This window comes from Mandrillus leucophaeus, unplaced genomic scaffold, assembly GCF_000951045.1.
Source record: "Mandrillus leucophaeus isolate KB7577 unplaced genomic scaffold, Mleu.le_1.0 Scaffold178, whole genome shotgun sequence".
In the NCBI taxonomy this organism is placed as follows: domain Eukaryota; kingdom Metazoa; phylum Chordata; class Mammalia; order Primates; family Cercopithecidae; genus Mandrillus; species Mandrillus leucophaeus.
In genome coordinates, this window is record NW_012101787.1 from 614066 (window position 1) to 627050 (window position 12985).

General features: G+C 41.3%; 1 protein-coding gene across 1 annotated transcript in view; it reads left to right on the forward strand.

Annotated features, from left to right (window-relative positions):
* Positions 1–4163: 4163 nt before the first annotated feature.
* The window catches only part of KIF5B (kinesin family member 5B), a 44704-nt gene continuing 35882 nt past the window's right edge, over positions 4164–12985 (forward strand). Inside the window, exons 1-2 of the mRNA XM_011977302.1 lie at positions 4164–4754; positions 12163–12250. Coding sequence (XP_011832692.1) covers positions 4629–4754; positions 12163–12250 — 214 coding nt within the window. The 5' untranslated portion in view covers positions 4164–4628. The remainder of the gene's footprint in view (positions 4755–12162; positions 12251–12985) is intronic.

Sequence of the window (12985 nt, forward strand, 5' to 3'; positions counted from 1 at the left end):
GAACTCCTGAGGTCAGGCAGTCCACCTGCCTTGGCCTTCCAAAGTGCTGGGATTACAGGCGTGAGCCACCGCACCCAGCCTCTGGTTTTTATTTTTATGAAGACTGAGCTTCCAGAATCTGTTGTGCAGGAAGAGGAGAGAGGCAGGGGTTGAAAGGCAACAGAAGTTGGCCAGTACCTTCAGTAGCAGAGGTTCCCAGAGTTTCACTCCCTTCCTTCTACCTCCTTTCCTGCCCACACGCATGATGTGTCCTCAGTCACCTCTTTGGAACCTCTGTTTCCATGGAGTAGAATTTGAAACTCACTGCTCTAGATCAATCAATCCTCAGGTCTTCTGAGTTGAGGAACATAGGGGAATGGTAGAGTCGAAGTTCAGGAGCTTCAAATACAGACTACCATGTTTCTCTTTTGCATGTATAGGGGATAAAGGGAAGAGCAGAATTACAGGTGATTGGAACTTTCTTAGCCTGGAAGTATAGAAGAATACTGACACCAGTCATGAATTAAGTATTGGCAGGGAGTGGGGGATAATTCGTTTCATTTCTGGAATGCTAAATTTGAGGTTACGGTACAGCATTCTACACAAGGTAGCCTGTAAGCAGCTGGAGAGATGGCAATGTCACACAGATGAAAACATCAGTTGTAGGTAAGAGACTCCAGCAATTGTTAAAGAAGTGAGCCCAGAGATAAGAGAGCCAAGGCTGGGGACAGAGCCCTCACCACATCCCGCTCAAAGGTTGCAAACTGGAGGCCCACCTGCCACATCCAGCCCACAGGGATGTTTTACTTAGTTCATGCATTATTTAAATTATTTTTAAATTGATGGCCAATTGAAGTTAAAAATTGAGAGTTTTAAGGAAATCTGGATTATGTCTTTCTGGAAAAAGGAAAACTTGGTAGTGTTGGGCCCACAATTCTCACGTGGTAGAAGCTGCATAGCCACTGCTGTCTTCAGATGGAACTGCCTCTGAGCAATCACAGTCCCTTCTAGTCAATTTCACTCACTAAATGGCAGCAAGAAGTGGCAAAGATTCTCCCCTTGACCAAACTCTAGCCAGGTTCCTCTGAGCCTTTGTTGAGTAGGCCTCAACCGTGGCCTATAAAGACTTGAACAAAACATGAACATAGTTTAACAGCTCAAGGTCACATTCCTGGGATGACCCTTACTTCCTTTAAAGTGGCCTCCTGAGAAAATTCAAGACTATAGAAAAGATACTGTTTGTTCCAACCAATACCTGAAGATAGGCACCCTGTCTCCTAGGTTCTGTGGGAGTGCAGGAGCCTAATCTCCATAAGGATCAGTTAGCGAACCCAGATGGGTTCCATGTGGACCAACCCCCACTTCTTGCTTTTTGTAATTTTTCACTTCCCGGGCTCTACTGAGCTCCAGCTCATCCCCCTTTGTAGTTCTCTGTGCTCCCTTTAAAATATCTAGTTACCTCTGTACAAGTCAAAGTTGAGTTCTGTTGACTCTGGCTTATTTTCCCCATTGCAATAGTGTGTTATGCATTAAAATCTGTTGATACCACTTTAACTAGTGTCTGGCTTGTTTTATCTTTGACAGAAGGCAACTAGTCAACAGGAACCAATGAAGGTGTTAGGTTTCATTGTTGTTTTAAAGATAGGGTGGCTGAGCGTATTTGTTTCCCTTTTTTTCTCCAGGGAAGCCAAGAAAAGGGAGAAATCAAAGATGGAATAAGATGGTGGCCATTGGTAAGATCCAGGTATTGGACGAAGTTGGAAAGAATTTTGAATGCAACTGAGAAATTAGTTTTTGAGAGGGAGAGTGCTGACTTTTTCTGCAATTGTAGATAAGGATGACAGGATATAGATATGATGAAGGAACCAGGTAAAGAATACTAGGACTGAAAGAGTGACAAAGTAAGACTCTACCTTCATTGATTAGACTGGACTAACAGAGTGTAAAGCCAGCTGAAAGGTAAGCAGAAAAGAGTATTTCTCTTAAGGACATATTACATTTATAAAGTGTCACACAAACTCCTTCTTTGAGTTACCTAATTTTTTTTTTTTTTTTTTTTTGTTGAGACAGGGTCTTGCTGTGTTACCCAGACTGGAGTGTAGTGGCATGACCATAGCTCAGTGTAGCCTTGGCTCCTAGGCTCAAGCGATCCTCCTGCCTCAGCCTCTGTAGTAGCTAGGACTGCAGGCACTCACCACCATGCCCAGCTAATTTTATTATTTTGTAGAGACAAGGTCTCTCTATGTTGCCCAGGTTGGTTTTAAACTCCTGGCTTCAAGCAATCCCCCTGCCTCAGCCTCCCAAAGTTCTGGGATTACAAGCACGAGCCATCATGCCTGGCCTACTGATTTCTTACTGAGAAAACCGATTCTACAAAGATCATAGACTATTAGAAACTGTTGCTTGAAATTATATCAGTAAGAATAAAACCTTCCACTCTTACTTGGAGGACCTAAGACACAGAGAAGCAGCCTTGACTTCCAAGTCAGGTGAAGAGCTTTGGAAAAAGGGGTTTCTGAAGACAACCCTTCCCATCCATCTTAACTTTAGTATTCAAAGAAACAGAACCTGGGGTCCACTGTAGTCCAGACCTGATTTTTGTTTGTTTGTTTTTTTGAGATGCAGTTTCGCTCTCCTTGCGCAGGCTGGAGTGCAACCTCAGCCTCCCGGGTTCAAGTGATTCTCCTGCCTCAGCCTCCTGAATAGCTGGGATTACAGGCATGCACCATCATGCCCAGCTGCTTTTGTATTTTTAGTAGAGACAGGGTTTCTCCATGTTGGTCAGGCTGGTCTCAAACTCCCGACCTCAGGTAACCCGCCTGCCTCAGCCTCCCAAAGTGCTGGGATTACAGGCGTGAGCCACCACTCCTGGCCAGATCTGATGTTAATGCCTTTACTTGCAGCTCTGCCTTGCTTGGGGCCTCTCAAAACACTGCATCATTGAAATGTTATCAGAACTCCACACCTCCCAGAAAGCCCCAGGTTAATTCCATCTATTCTTTTCTTTGGTGAGATGCTCTAAGGTTCCTTGAGCTTGAGCTCTTCTTCAAGGCAGTGGATTAATAAACCTGAATCTGTTGAACTCTGAATTGGTTTCTGGAGGTATTAGGATGATTGGGTGAGCACAGGGAGCCCTGGAGGTTTTCATAGTTCAATCCTTCGTTTTACAAACAGAAATTGGGGACAGGGGGAGGAGTTGTTACTGCAGTTCTTCCGCAGCACCTCAGAGCCACTTCCTCAGATCCACTTCCCCGTGGAATTTTATGGTACTCATCTTCTAAAACTAAAAGGCAAAATCAGCTATGGAGTAGTTTTCCTTGGATATGTAATGCACAAATTTACCTAGGCCTTTTATAAAGACCATCTTTATGCTCCAGGTCAGTCATTCCTCCAGTATTGGGATTGATGAGTTCCGTATGTTCATTGCCGGCGAAGTGGCGGGAATTCGCTGAACTGCGTGGGGGCGAAGAGGGTGCGGGCTGGATACAAGGCACTGGGCAGATGAAGTGACAGAGATGCTGTGTGAGGGGGGCTGAGGGCTCTTCCCCCTCCTCACCCTGCTGTTCCACATTTCTTCAGCAACCTTCTTCATTCCTCAGGAAAATTTTCCTTTTTCTGTCTTATTCCTGTCTCCCTACATCCCACTCTCAGTTACCCTTCACTGAAATCTTACTTTTTCTGGCAACGCGCTCTAAAAAGGTAGACCAGGAATGATTCCCGCCGCCAGAAAAAAATGAAAGCAACACTTCCTTTTAGGAATATAGTACTTTATGTTTTTAATTTTAAAGCTGGTCAAGTGACACAGCGGGAGTGGAGAAGAAACAAATCTCTGGCTGTCATCAACTAGTTGCAAACACCACCGCACCCGGACCAGCCTAGTGATTTATTTAAACAAACCACATTAAGTAGTTAAAGCAAACCCTTTCTCCCCCAAAGAAAAGAAAGCTAAGTACGTCTGCCTTAGCTCTGGGGTATTCTTCGGCGGCTGGGGATGGCGACTGGGAGCTGCCGCCCTGCGTCCCCAGGCACTTCTGCGAGACGGGCAGTGCTGTAAAATTTGAATCTGCAACTCCGGGCCAGGAGTGGTGGCGGAACCGGCGGCGCGGCCGCAGCGACCGGCTGCGAGCGCGGGCACGGATTGGTCGCCGGGCCTCCCGGCCCACCGCGCCTGCGCACTCCTCCTCCCGCACCGCCCAGTCGCCCTACGGCGGCCTCAAGAGTGATAGGGCAGCAGCCGGCCAGCCGGCCAGCGGACAGCAGAGCGGGCGGACGGGTAGGCCCGGTCTGCTCTTTGCGAGGAGGAAGAAGGTGGCCACTCTCCCGGCCCCCAGAACCTCCCCAGCCTCCGTAGCACGCCCAGGCCGTCGAGGGCGTCGCTGAGGAGCCGCCGACGCTCTCCCCGGTGCCGCCGCCGCCGCCATGGCTGCCATGATGGATCGGAAGTGAGCCTTAGGGTAACGGCTGCCGGCGCCGGCTCTTCGAGTCCCGGCTCCCCGGCCGCCTCCGCCCGGGGAAGCGCTGCGCAGCGCAGCTGACTGCTGCCTCCCTTTCACGGCCCTAGCGACCCCAGGCCCTTAGCCCCGTCGCGCTCCCTGCAAGACTAAGCAGCCGGGACTGGCTCCCGGCCGCCGGCCCCGGCTGCGAGAAAGATGGCGGACCTGGCCGAATGCAACATCAAAGTGATGTGTCGCTTCAGACCTCTCAACGAGTCTGAGGTGAACCGCGGCGACAAGTACGTCGCCAAGTTTCAGGGAGAAGACACGGTCGTGATCGCGGTGAGTGACCCCCTCTGGCACCCCTCCTCCCGCTTCTTCGGGCCGGCCTGTGCCGAGAGTTTAGGGAAGTGGCAGGGTGCAGAATTGAAAGGGAGCAGCGGTGTCCCCAGCCCTCCCCGGCGGGGTTTGCCGGTTCAGATAACCCAGTGGAGGAAGACTGCGCAGCTTCGCGTGCGTTCCGGGATCGCCCCCACCCCGGTCTTCGGCGCCGGGAGACGGGAGGCGCCCAGCCTCAGCCCTGGACACTCCCCCACCTGGGGCAACGGAGGAACGTCCGGGGAGCAACTTCAGTGCACGTTTGTCTGCGTTTCTGTGTGTGCAATTACGGATATTGGTGTTTTGGATTAACCTCAAATTTGCCATTCAGAAAATATGTAATGCTTATATAAAGTTCAGCTGGGGACATTGAGCTGTGAGACAAGCCGTATTATGCTTTAGTAAAGATACTTAGTTTTATAGAAACATAACCAGTCCTTGAACCGTGTTGTTTCCCCCTGGGAGAAGGAAAAAGCACAAACAGCTGCAAATATTATCTACACCTCAAACTTTCACCCACCACTTTTTGAGTGGTGAATGACTTTTCATGTTAACAATTACAAATGGTAAATGGATGATTGTAGAAAGAAATAGTTGAGCTTTTTTTTTTTTTTTTTAAATAAATCGGAATGATCAATTTTGTTTAATCTAGCAGACCTAGCCGACTTTGGTTGGGTCAGATAAGTGCTCCGAAAGACAAATCGCACTCTTGCTAGGTTTTATGGGATAACAGCCTAGGAAAAAGTATCAGCTTTTTGTTTTTATATCATACAAGCTTATAAAAACAAGCTTATAAAAAAGATAAAAATTGACCAGTATTAGATTCATACTTCTGCAATTAAGGTCTATCTTGAAGAAAATTGATCTTTGGTAATCCCAAGAATAGTGAGATACTGTTTTTTTGTAATGTAAAACATAACTAGAGTTGAGTGATCATTTGACACCAGAATGTGAGGGTTTTTTAAGGTCTGATCGCTGGCATTGAAAGGTCTGAGAAAATAGCACTCCTAGTTGAAGGAGATTAAAAATTAATTGTAAAGTATGGCATACGAAACAGTGAACTGTGACTAAATTATGTTGGTCTTTCTTGGCAATGCTATGTAGTAGAACTAACTTTCTACGTTGTTACCGTAGTATGAAATTTTAATATGTTAATTTTTCCTCTAATGTCATTCTGTAGTTAATAATTGTATGGGGCTATTTAATTTGGAAATAGGGCAGAGGTCACAGGAGATGGGACAAGGATGATTGAAAGCATTGACACTGAAGACAGACTAAAGTTCTTTAGGGTTTTGATGTGAAAGTTTCTCCAAAGTTCAGCTCCGAAAAATGAATGTCTTAGCTCCTTGGTAGGCCTTTGGCAAACAAGTCATTAGGCCACTAACAACTGCCAACTATTACTGTGTAAAGATTGTCAGGCCAGTTCTTTGTTAACAAGTGCACAAGAAAACCTCTTGTGTAAATGACATCATAGGCCGACAGAGGCGGAGTAGGAGTAGTTAAGCGCAGTAATCCTTTTCCTTTAGGATGGCATATTTTACACATAGTCTGGAGGCTTGCAAGGCCTAGATTAGTTGTCACACTTGAGGCCATTAGTTTCTTAAGAGTTTTTGTAATTTACAGTACTCAGCTTCAGCAGTGGTTGGCACATAACAAACCTATTTTTCCTTTTACACTTGTCTTAAGAATGTCTTATTTCTTCAGATTTTGTGTTTACACAGATCTGTAGTTATCACTATGATTCTTTTTGTTGGAATGCTAAAATTTAGGATTCATAAAATGTATTAAGATTAGAAGGTAACCTTTGATGAGGCCCAGATATGACATAAACTATGAAGAAAGAACTAAAGGAAAATGAATAAAGGAAATATACATTTATTCTAGGTTTCCATTGGGAAAAAGTTGCTTATAAGTTCTGTTTCAAAATTTCAGTACTCTATATAAACGCTAATATTAGGAATAAATGTATAGGTTGTTGGTTTGTGAATCCATAATGAACAGTTAACCTTTAGGTAAACTGATAAGCATTTTAGTTGTTTTTTGGTTGGTTGATTGTTTTTTTGAGATTTTTTTGAGTTGAGTTTTGCTCTTGTTGCCCAGGCTGGAGTGCAGTGGGGTGATGTCAGCACACTGCAACCTCCGCCTCCCAAGTTCAAGCGACTCTACTGCTTCAGCTGCCTGATTAGCTGGGATTACAGGCATGCGCCACCACGCCCAGCTAATTTTTGTATTTTTAGCAGAGATGGGTTTCACCATGTTGGCCAGGGTGGTCTAGAACTCCTGACCTCAGGTGATCCACGTGCCTCGGCCTCTCAAAGTGCTGGGATCACAGGTGTGGGCCACTGTGCCTGGCCTGTTTTTGTTTGTTTGTTTTAAGTGTAAGCAAAAATACATTACAACTAAATAACAGCTTTAAAAAATGAAAGGCAACATGTTTTGGTTCATTGTTTTCAGAAATAGTTTCTTGCCTATAGTACTGACATTAATTACTGAAGTCTCATATTTTTGTTCAGTTTTTTAAATGAATTACTTCATTTTGTAAATGGTTATAAGAGCAGCCAGGAGGAGCGGAATTAGAAAATCTCTGGGTAAAATCTTCTCGGTTTATTTTTTTCATTTTACTAGTTTCTAATCCTGATTCATAATGAACAGTTTAGGAGAGAATTGCTGCAATGCAGCATTTAAAACTCAATTCTTTAAAACATGATTTAAGAACATTTTGTACACAATCTTCTGTTTAGATCGAAATTGAAAGAATAGTTTATGATGTTAGAAGCATAATCAGTGCTCATGGAGAAAGTAATTTTTAAGGATTCTGATTTTTCTTCTAACTTCAGTTTTTAATACTTTGTCTAAACTTTTTTCCTGCTACTCATGTAATCAGTGATTTTAATAGGACACCATGGCAGGCAAATCTTTCAATTTCATAGTGTTTCTCTGTATGCTGTACAGCCTTTAATACAGAATTTATTGTTAATTAAGTGCTTGGTGAAGTGTTATAAATGTAACATTGAATGAAATGAATTATTTTACGAAAGTCTATAAGTGATATAAACTATTTGCTTTAAATTAGAGAACTTGTTACCTGCAAAACAAGGACAAGGGAAACAGTTTATGTCTTTGAAATGAGCTTGCTGAAAACACCAGGAAAAAAAATGATAGAAAAAATTAGGAGCTTGCTAAAAATGCCAGGAAGAAAAATCAATAAAAAATTACACCTGTTTATGAACCATGAAAGTAGAATATGGTTATTTGCATCATTAAGTATCTTTACAAATCATTATTCCTTATATGGTACACCGTGAAGGCTTCCAAAAGCAAGTTGTGGTAGTTCAGAGAAATTAGAAGAGAATAAAACTAATTAGATAATCTTGCCCAGTTCCTTGCCTAAAGGAAAACAAGATTCTCCCTTTTCAAGTGAATGATTTGGTGTTTGGACCTTCTTGATTACCTTAAGAGGGAAAAATGAAAGGGAGGAGGGAAGGAACCATCATCACATACCTTTACAGTTGTGGAATGTTAGCCCACTATAGTGTCTAAGGAAAATCTAATATAGTACACTCCCAAGTGATCTGAAATAATCAGCTATTCAGAATTCCAGAGAAAGATATATCCCTGCCAGAAGGGTGTCCTTCATAACCAAATTTGGTGTTCAGCCTGGGCATACTCAAAACAGGAATCACTTCCCTTAAGAAACCTAAGGTATGCAGTCGAGATCAATTTACTCCTTTTTGATTTGTCCCCTTAAAGCGTCAGTCAGATGTGAATGCATCTTGTGACTTGGAGTTACTAGTAAAATTGAAATCTGAAACTTCAAGGATCTTTGAAGATACATGGGATTAAAAGTTACATAATGTAAATTTCGAGGCTAAAACCAGGTTTGAAAAATACAGATGTCCAGATGAGTTTTTCTTTGTTTAATCTATTTGAAAAATAGAGATATGCCTTAATTATAGACCATTAGAAATAATCTTTATGTATTACAAAGTCAATTTTCATTCCAGGAAGCCAGAGTCAGTCATTAATTTATGGCTAGATCTTTAATTAAAACATTTGCCTTACTTAGTATTACAAAATCATAATTTGGATTTGCAGTCAAGATAAGAAGACTGTTTTGTCAACTTAATGCTAAGCACTTGAGTTAATTTTTATTGAACAATAACTTTTAGAAAGATAATCACTCCAGTCTCAATTATTTTTATGTTTGTGTGTTACCTTTTAATAGTTGCCATTTATATTATTTTAGTAAGGTTGTAATGGTAGTTTGTATATTTGCTTTGAGTTGGTAACAAGAGTAAGCAGCTTCATAAAGTACTTTTGAGGCAGGCTTTACTACTAAAACTGTTTACTATTGTGAAGCTGTTTACATTATTGTCTGGCATATCTCTTGGTAAATGGTTTAGGAGCACTATTTTCTATTGATGTAAACATTGAGGCCAGGCATGGTGGGTCATGCCTGTAATCCCAGCACTTTGGGAGGCTGAGGCAGGTGGATCACTGGAGGTCAGTTTGAGACCATTCTAACCAACATGGCAAAACCTCATCTCTAGTAAAAATACAAAAATTAGCCAGGTGTGGTGGCACGTGCCTGTGGTCCCAGCTACTCAGGAGACTGAGGCACGAGAATTACTTGAACCCAGGAAACAGAGATTGCAGTGAACTAAGATGGCGTCACTGCACTCCAGCCTGGGCAACAGAGTGAGACTGTTTTAAAAAAGTATATGTGTGTGTGTGTGTGTGCGTGCGCGCATATGTATATATGTAGATATATATAAAATTCAGCTGACATCACTAGATCACTTACATTAGATCCAAGTATACAGCTTAACTTAGTATTCAGGTTTTTGCCTGGCCTTATCCTCTATTACTCTTTGAACGCTACAGTCTGTGCTAATTATTTCTAAAATTGTGTTACTCATCTACAGTATCTCATATCTTTATAGTCACTAAATGAATGAATGCTGAATAAATGAGGGAAACTTATTTTTGCATAGAAAAACTATTAGTATGGTTCATTTCTGGGTGGTGATTGTTATTTTGATTGTACTCAACATTTGTTTTCAGAATTGTTCACCATGAATATATCTTGTGTCAGCAGTAAAATTATAGATTTCTTTTAGCCACACCTGTAGAATTGAATGTTATTTGTTTCAGTAGCATCTAAGAAAAGGATACGTTCACATATGTCATAACTAAAGAATAATCAGACATTGATGCCTATTTTAAATTGATGCCAAAGTGAGATCAGCTTATTATATCTGTCAGTAATGCTTTCAGCTTTAGAGGGAAAACCAACAGCTAATAGTGGCCTAAATAATAAGAGGATGTTTTTCTCACATAACAGAAAGCCTGAATATAGGTCCTTCATGGTTCCTCACTCTGTTATACTCTGTCATCCTTAGCTGTTGCTTTTCATCATTCTATTTGTCATATTTGCAAGATGGATGCTACAGCTCCAGGCATTCATTCCAGGAAGGAGAAAGGGCAGTTTCAGCTGAGATGGTCCTTTTTATCAGGATAACAACACCCTTCTCAGAGACCTCAAACAGACTACCACTTCGTATTATTCAGAGCTTGGTCATGTGACTACTAGTTGCAGGGAGACTAAGCTAGCAGGTATTTGGCTTTCCAGCCTATTGGGAGATAGCAAGGGAAAGGGGAATTGGGAACAGCTTTAGGAGTGTCTGGTTCATTGTTACTTTTATTTCAGACTTTGAGGTGGGGATGTGGAGTGTAGTAGGTCTTTTTCAGCTAAGACCTAGAAAGTGTTTTCTAATGTTGAGGGCTTTTTCTGGGGTCATGATTGTTTTGTGTTTTAGGGACCAGCTTCCTTTCTTTCCTTTAGAAGAAACTAGAGAGCAGGCAGATACTTGCAAATACCTAGAACCCCTTACCTCTTGTTTTCGGATACCTATTCTTTCTCCTAGATTATTAAATTGTTCCTGCAAGCATTTAAAGTTCCTCAGGTCTTACAAGTTTTTAAAACAAAAAAACAAAAAAAAAAACTTTCTTAGACATACAGCAGATTTTCTGCTCCACTTGGTTACCTCCCGTTCTTTTTCAATCCATTCCAATCTGACCTTTGTCATTGAGTACTTTTTAGTTTTGTCTTAGCCTCGCAACTATGTTTGACATAATCACTCCCTCCTTGAAAAATTTTTTTTTTTGACTTACATGGACACTACTGATTATTTTTTTCAATACCTCTGGCTCCTCAGACTATATAAGTGGTTCTCCAGCAGTGGTCCATGGAGTCCCCAATATCATTTTTGGGGTCCGGAAGATCAGAGCTGTTTTCAGAATAAGATGATGTCTTTTTAACTGTTTTGATATTTGCATTTGATCCTTGCTCCTTGTACTTCAACTTAACAACTTCCCTTGGTTTCTTGCATTCTGTACTATTCTTTCTGCCTTAGGATCTTTTAAGCATCCTCCCAATGCCTAGACTACTTTTCTACACGAAACCTTTTTCATCCTTCATGAGTAATACTGGAAAGAGTGATGATGAATTAGTTGCTGCTTATTCTTCCATTCTTAAATGTTCTTTCTCCAAGCGTGTTTCCCTGATATTCTGCTTTCCCGTAGACTTAAGTTCTCCTCCTATATGCTCTCATTGCGCTTTCATAGCACTCAATTGTATGAGTCAGAATTCTGATCACTTAATTGTTTAATGTTTGCCCCACTATTACTTATGCTCCACTAAAGCACAGAGGGAATCTGTCTTGGTTATCATTCTAGCATGTCATCTCACATTCCATAAGTATTTGTTAAATGAAAGAATGGTTGAAAAGCTGTTGCAGGACAGGCATGGTGTTTCACACCTGTAATCCCAGCACTTGGGGAGGCTGAGACAGGAGGATCTCTTGAGCCTAAAAGTTCAAGACTAGCCTGGGCAACATAGCATGGTGGCACATGCCTCTAGTCCCAGCTGCTCAGGAGGCTAAGGTGGGAGAATTTCTTGAGCTCAGAAGGTTGAGGCAGCAATAAGCAGTGATTGTGCCACTGCACTCCAGCCTGGGTGACAGAACCGAGACCCTGTCTTTAAATAGGTATTTAAAAAAATAAAAATCACTCAGCAATATTTGGCTGCCATAGTAGTGCTAATTATAATTTACCGGGAATTACAATTGTGATTACTGGGCCCTGGGATTGCAGCAAAGACTAAAGACCATTCATGTTTTCCTGGAGTTTATTCTAATGGGTTTGTATATGGTGATGCCTAAGATCCTTTCTACTTCAAAGATTCAATGATATTAAATTATGCATACTAGGTATACTGTTTTGAAGATTAAATATATGATGGCATCTGTAAAGGTTAGAAAGATTCTTTTACCTTTAATTTGTATAGTTGAAACACTTTTTTGTTTTTCAGTCCAAGCCTTATGCATTTGATCGGGTGTTCCAGTCAAGCACATCCCAAGAGCAAGTGTATAATGATTGTGCAAAGAAGATTGTTAAAGGTAAATATATTTAACCTGCTGAGTTGTCTCAGCAATAAGTAAGTAAGTTTGTGATCTTTTCTACTTACTCAACTTTCTCTTTTTCATTTTAATGCTCCTTTCTTCTAAGTTAATTGCAGAAGAAAGTTGTTTAAATAATAAAAAGGTCAAATACAATTAGTAAGTATTCTATTGCTGAAATTCCGTGATTATGTACAGTACCTAATTAAGGGTATTATGAGAACTGTTTACACACTTATTCTTGAGAGATGCATTTCTATTAGATATTCCTGGGAGAGTTTCCAAGGTGGCAGTTCTAGAAAGAGAACAGCATGAGAATGAAAACAAAATGGCTAGACACATTTCTAAAAAGTAGTGGAAAATGGCAGTCTATCATTCTTCCATTCCATTGTTATTCCTTCCCCAAAGACTTACCTATATCCTTTGAGGAATTTAACAAGGGTTGCCAAGGGTGAGAAAAGTATGTGCATTCCAGTTAATACTGTAACTTATACAAGGATATGTATAATTTTATGTTTTCTAAAACCATTGAATTTTAAAGCTTAGAGAGTACTCATTGTTTATCTGGAGTTACTTGCAGTTACTGTAGAAATCTGTTTAATCAAAGGGATGACTATTACTTTGTGATATGATTTATTTCATTTTTTTACAGCTGTAGTTGTTAAAAACTGCTTCTTAGATTGAGGCAAAATCTGTGTTGTGGCATTCACCACATTTGAGGAGTTGAGATTCAGT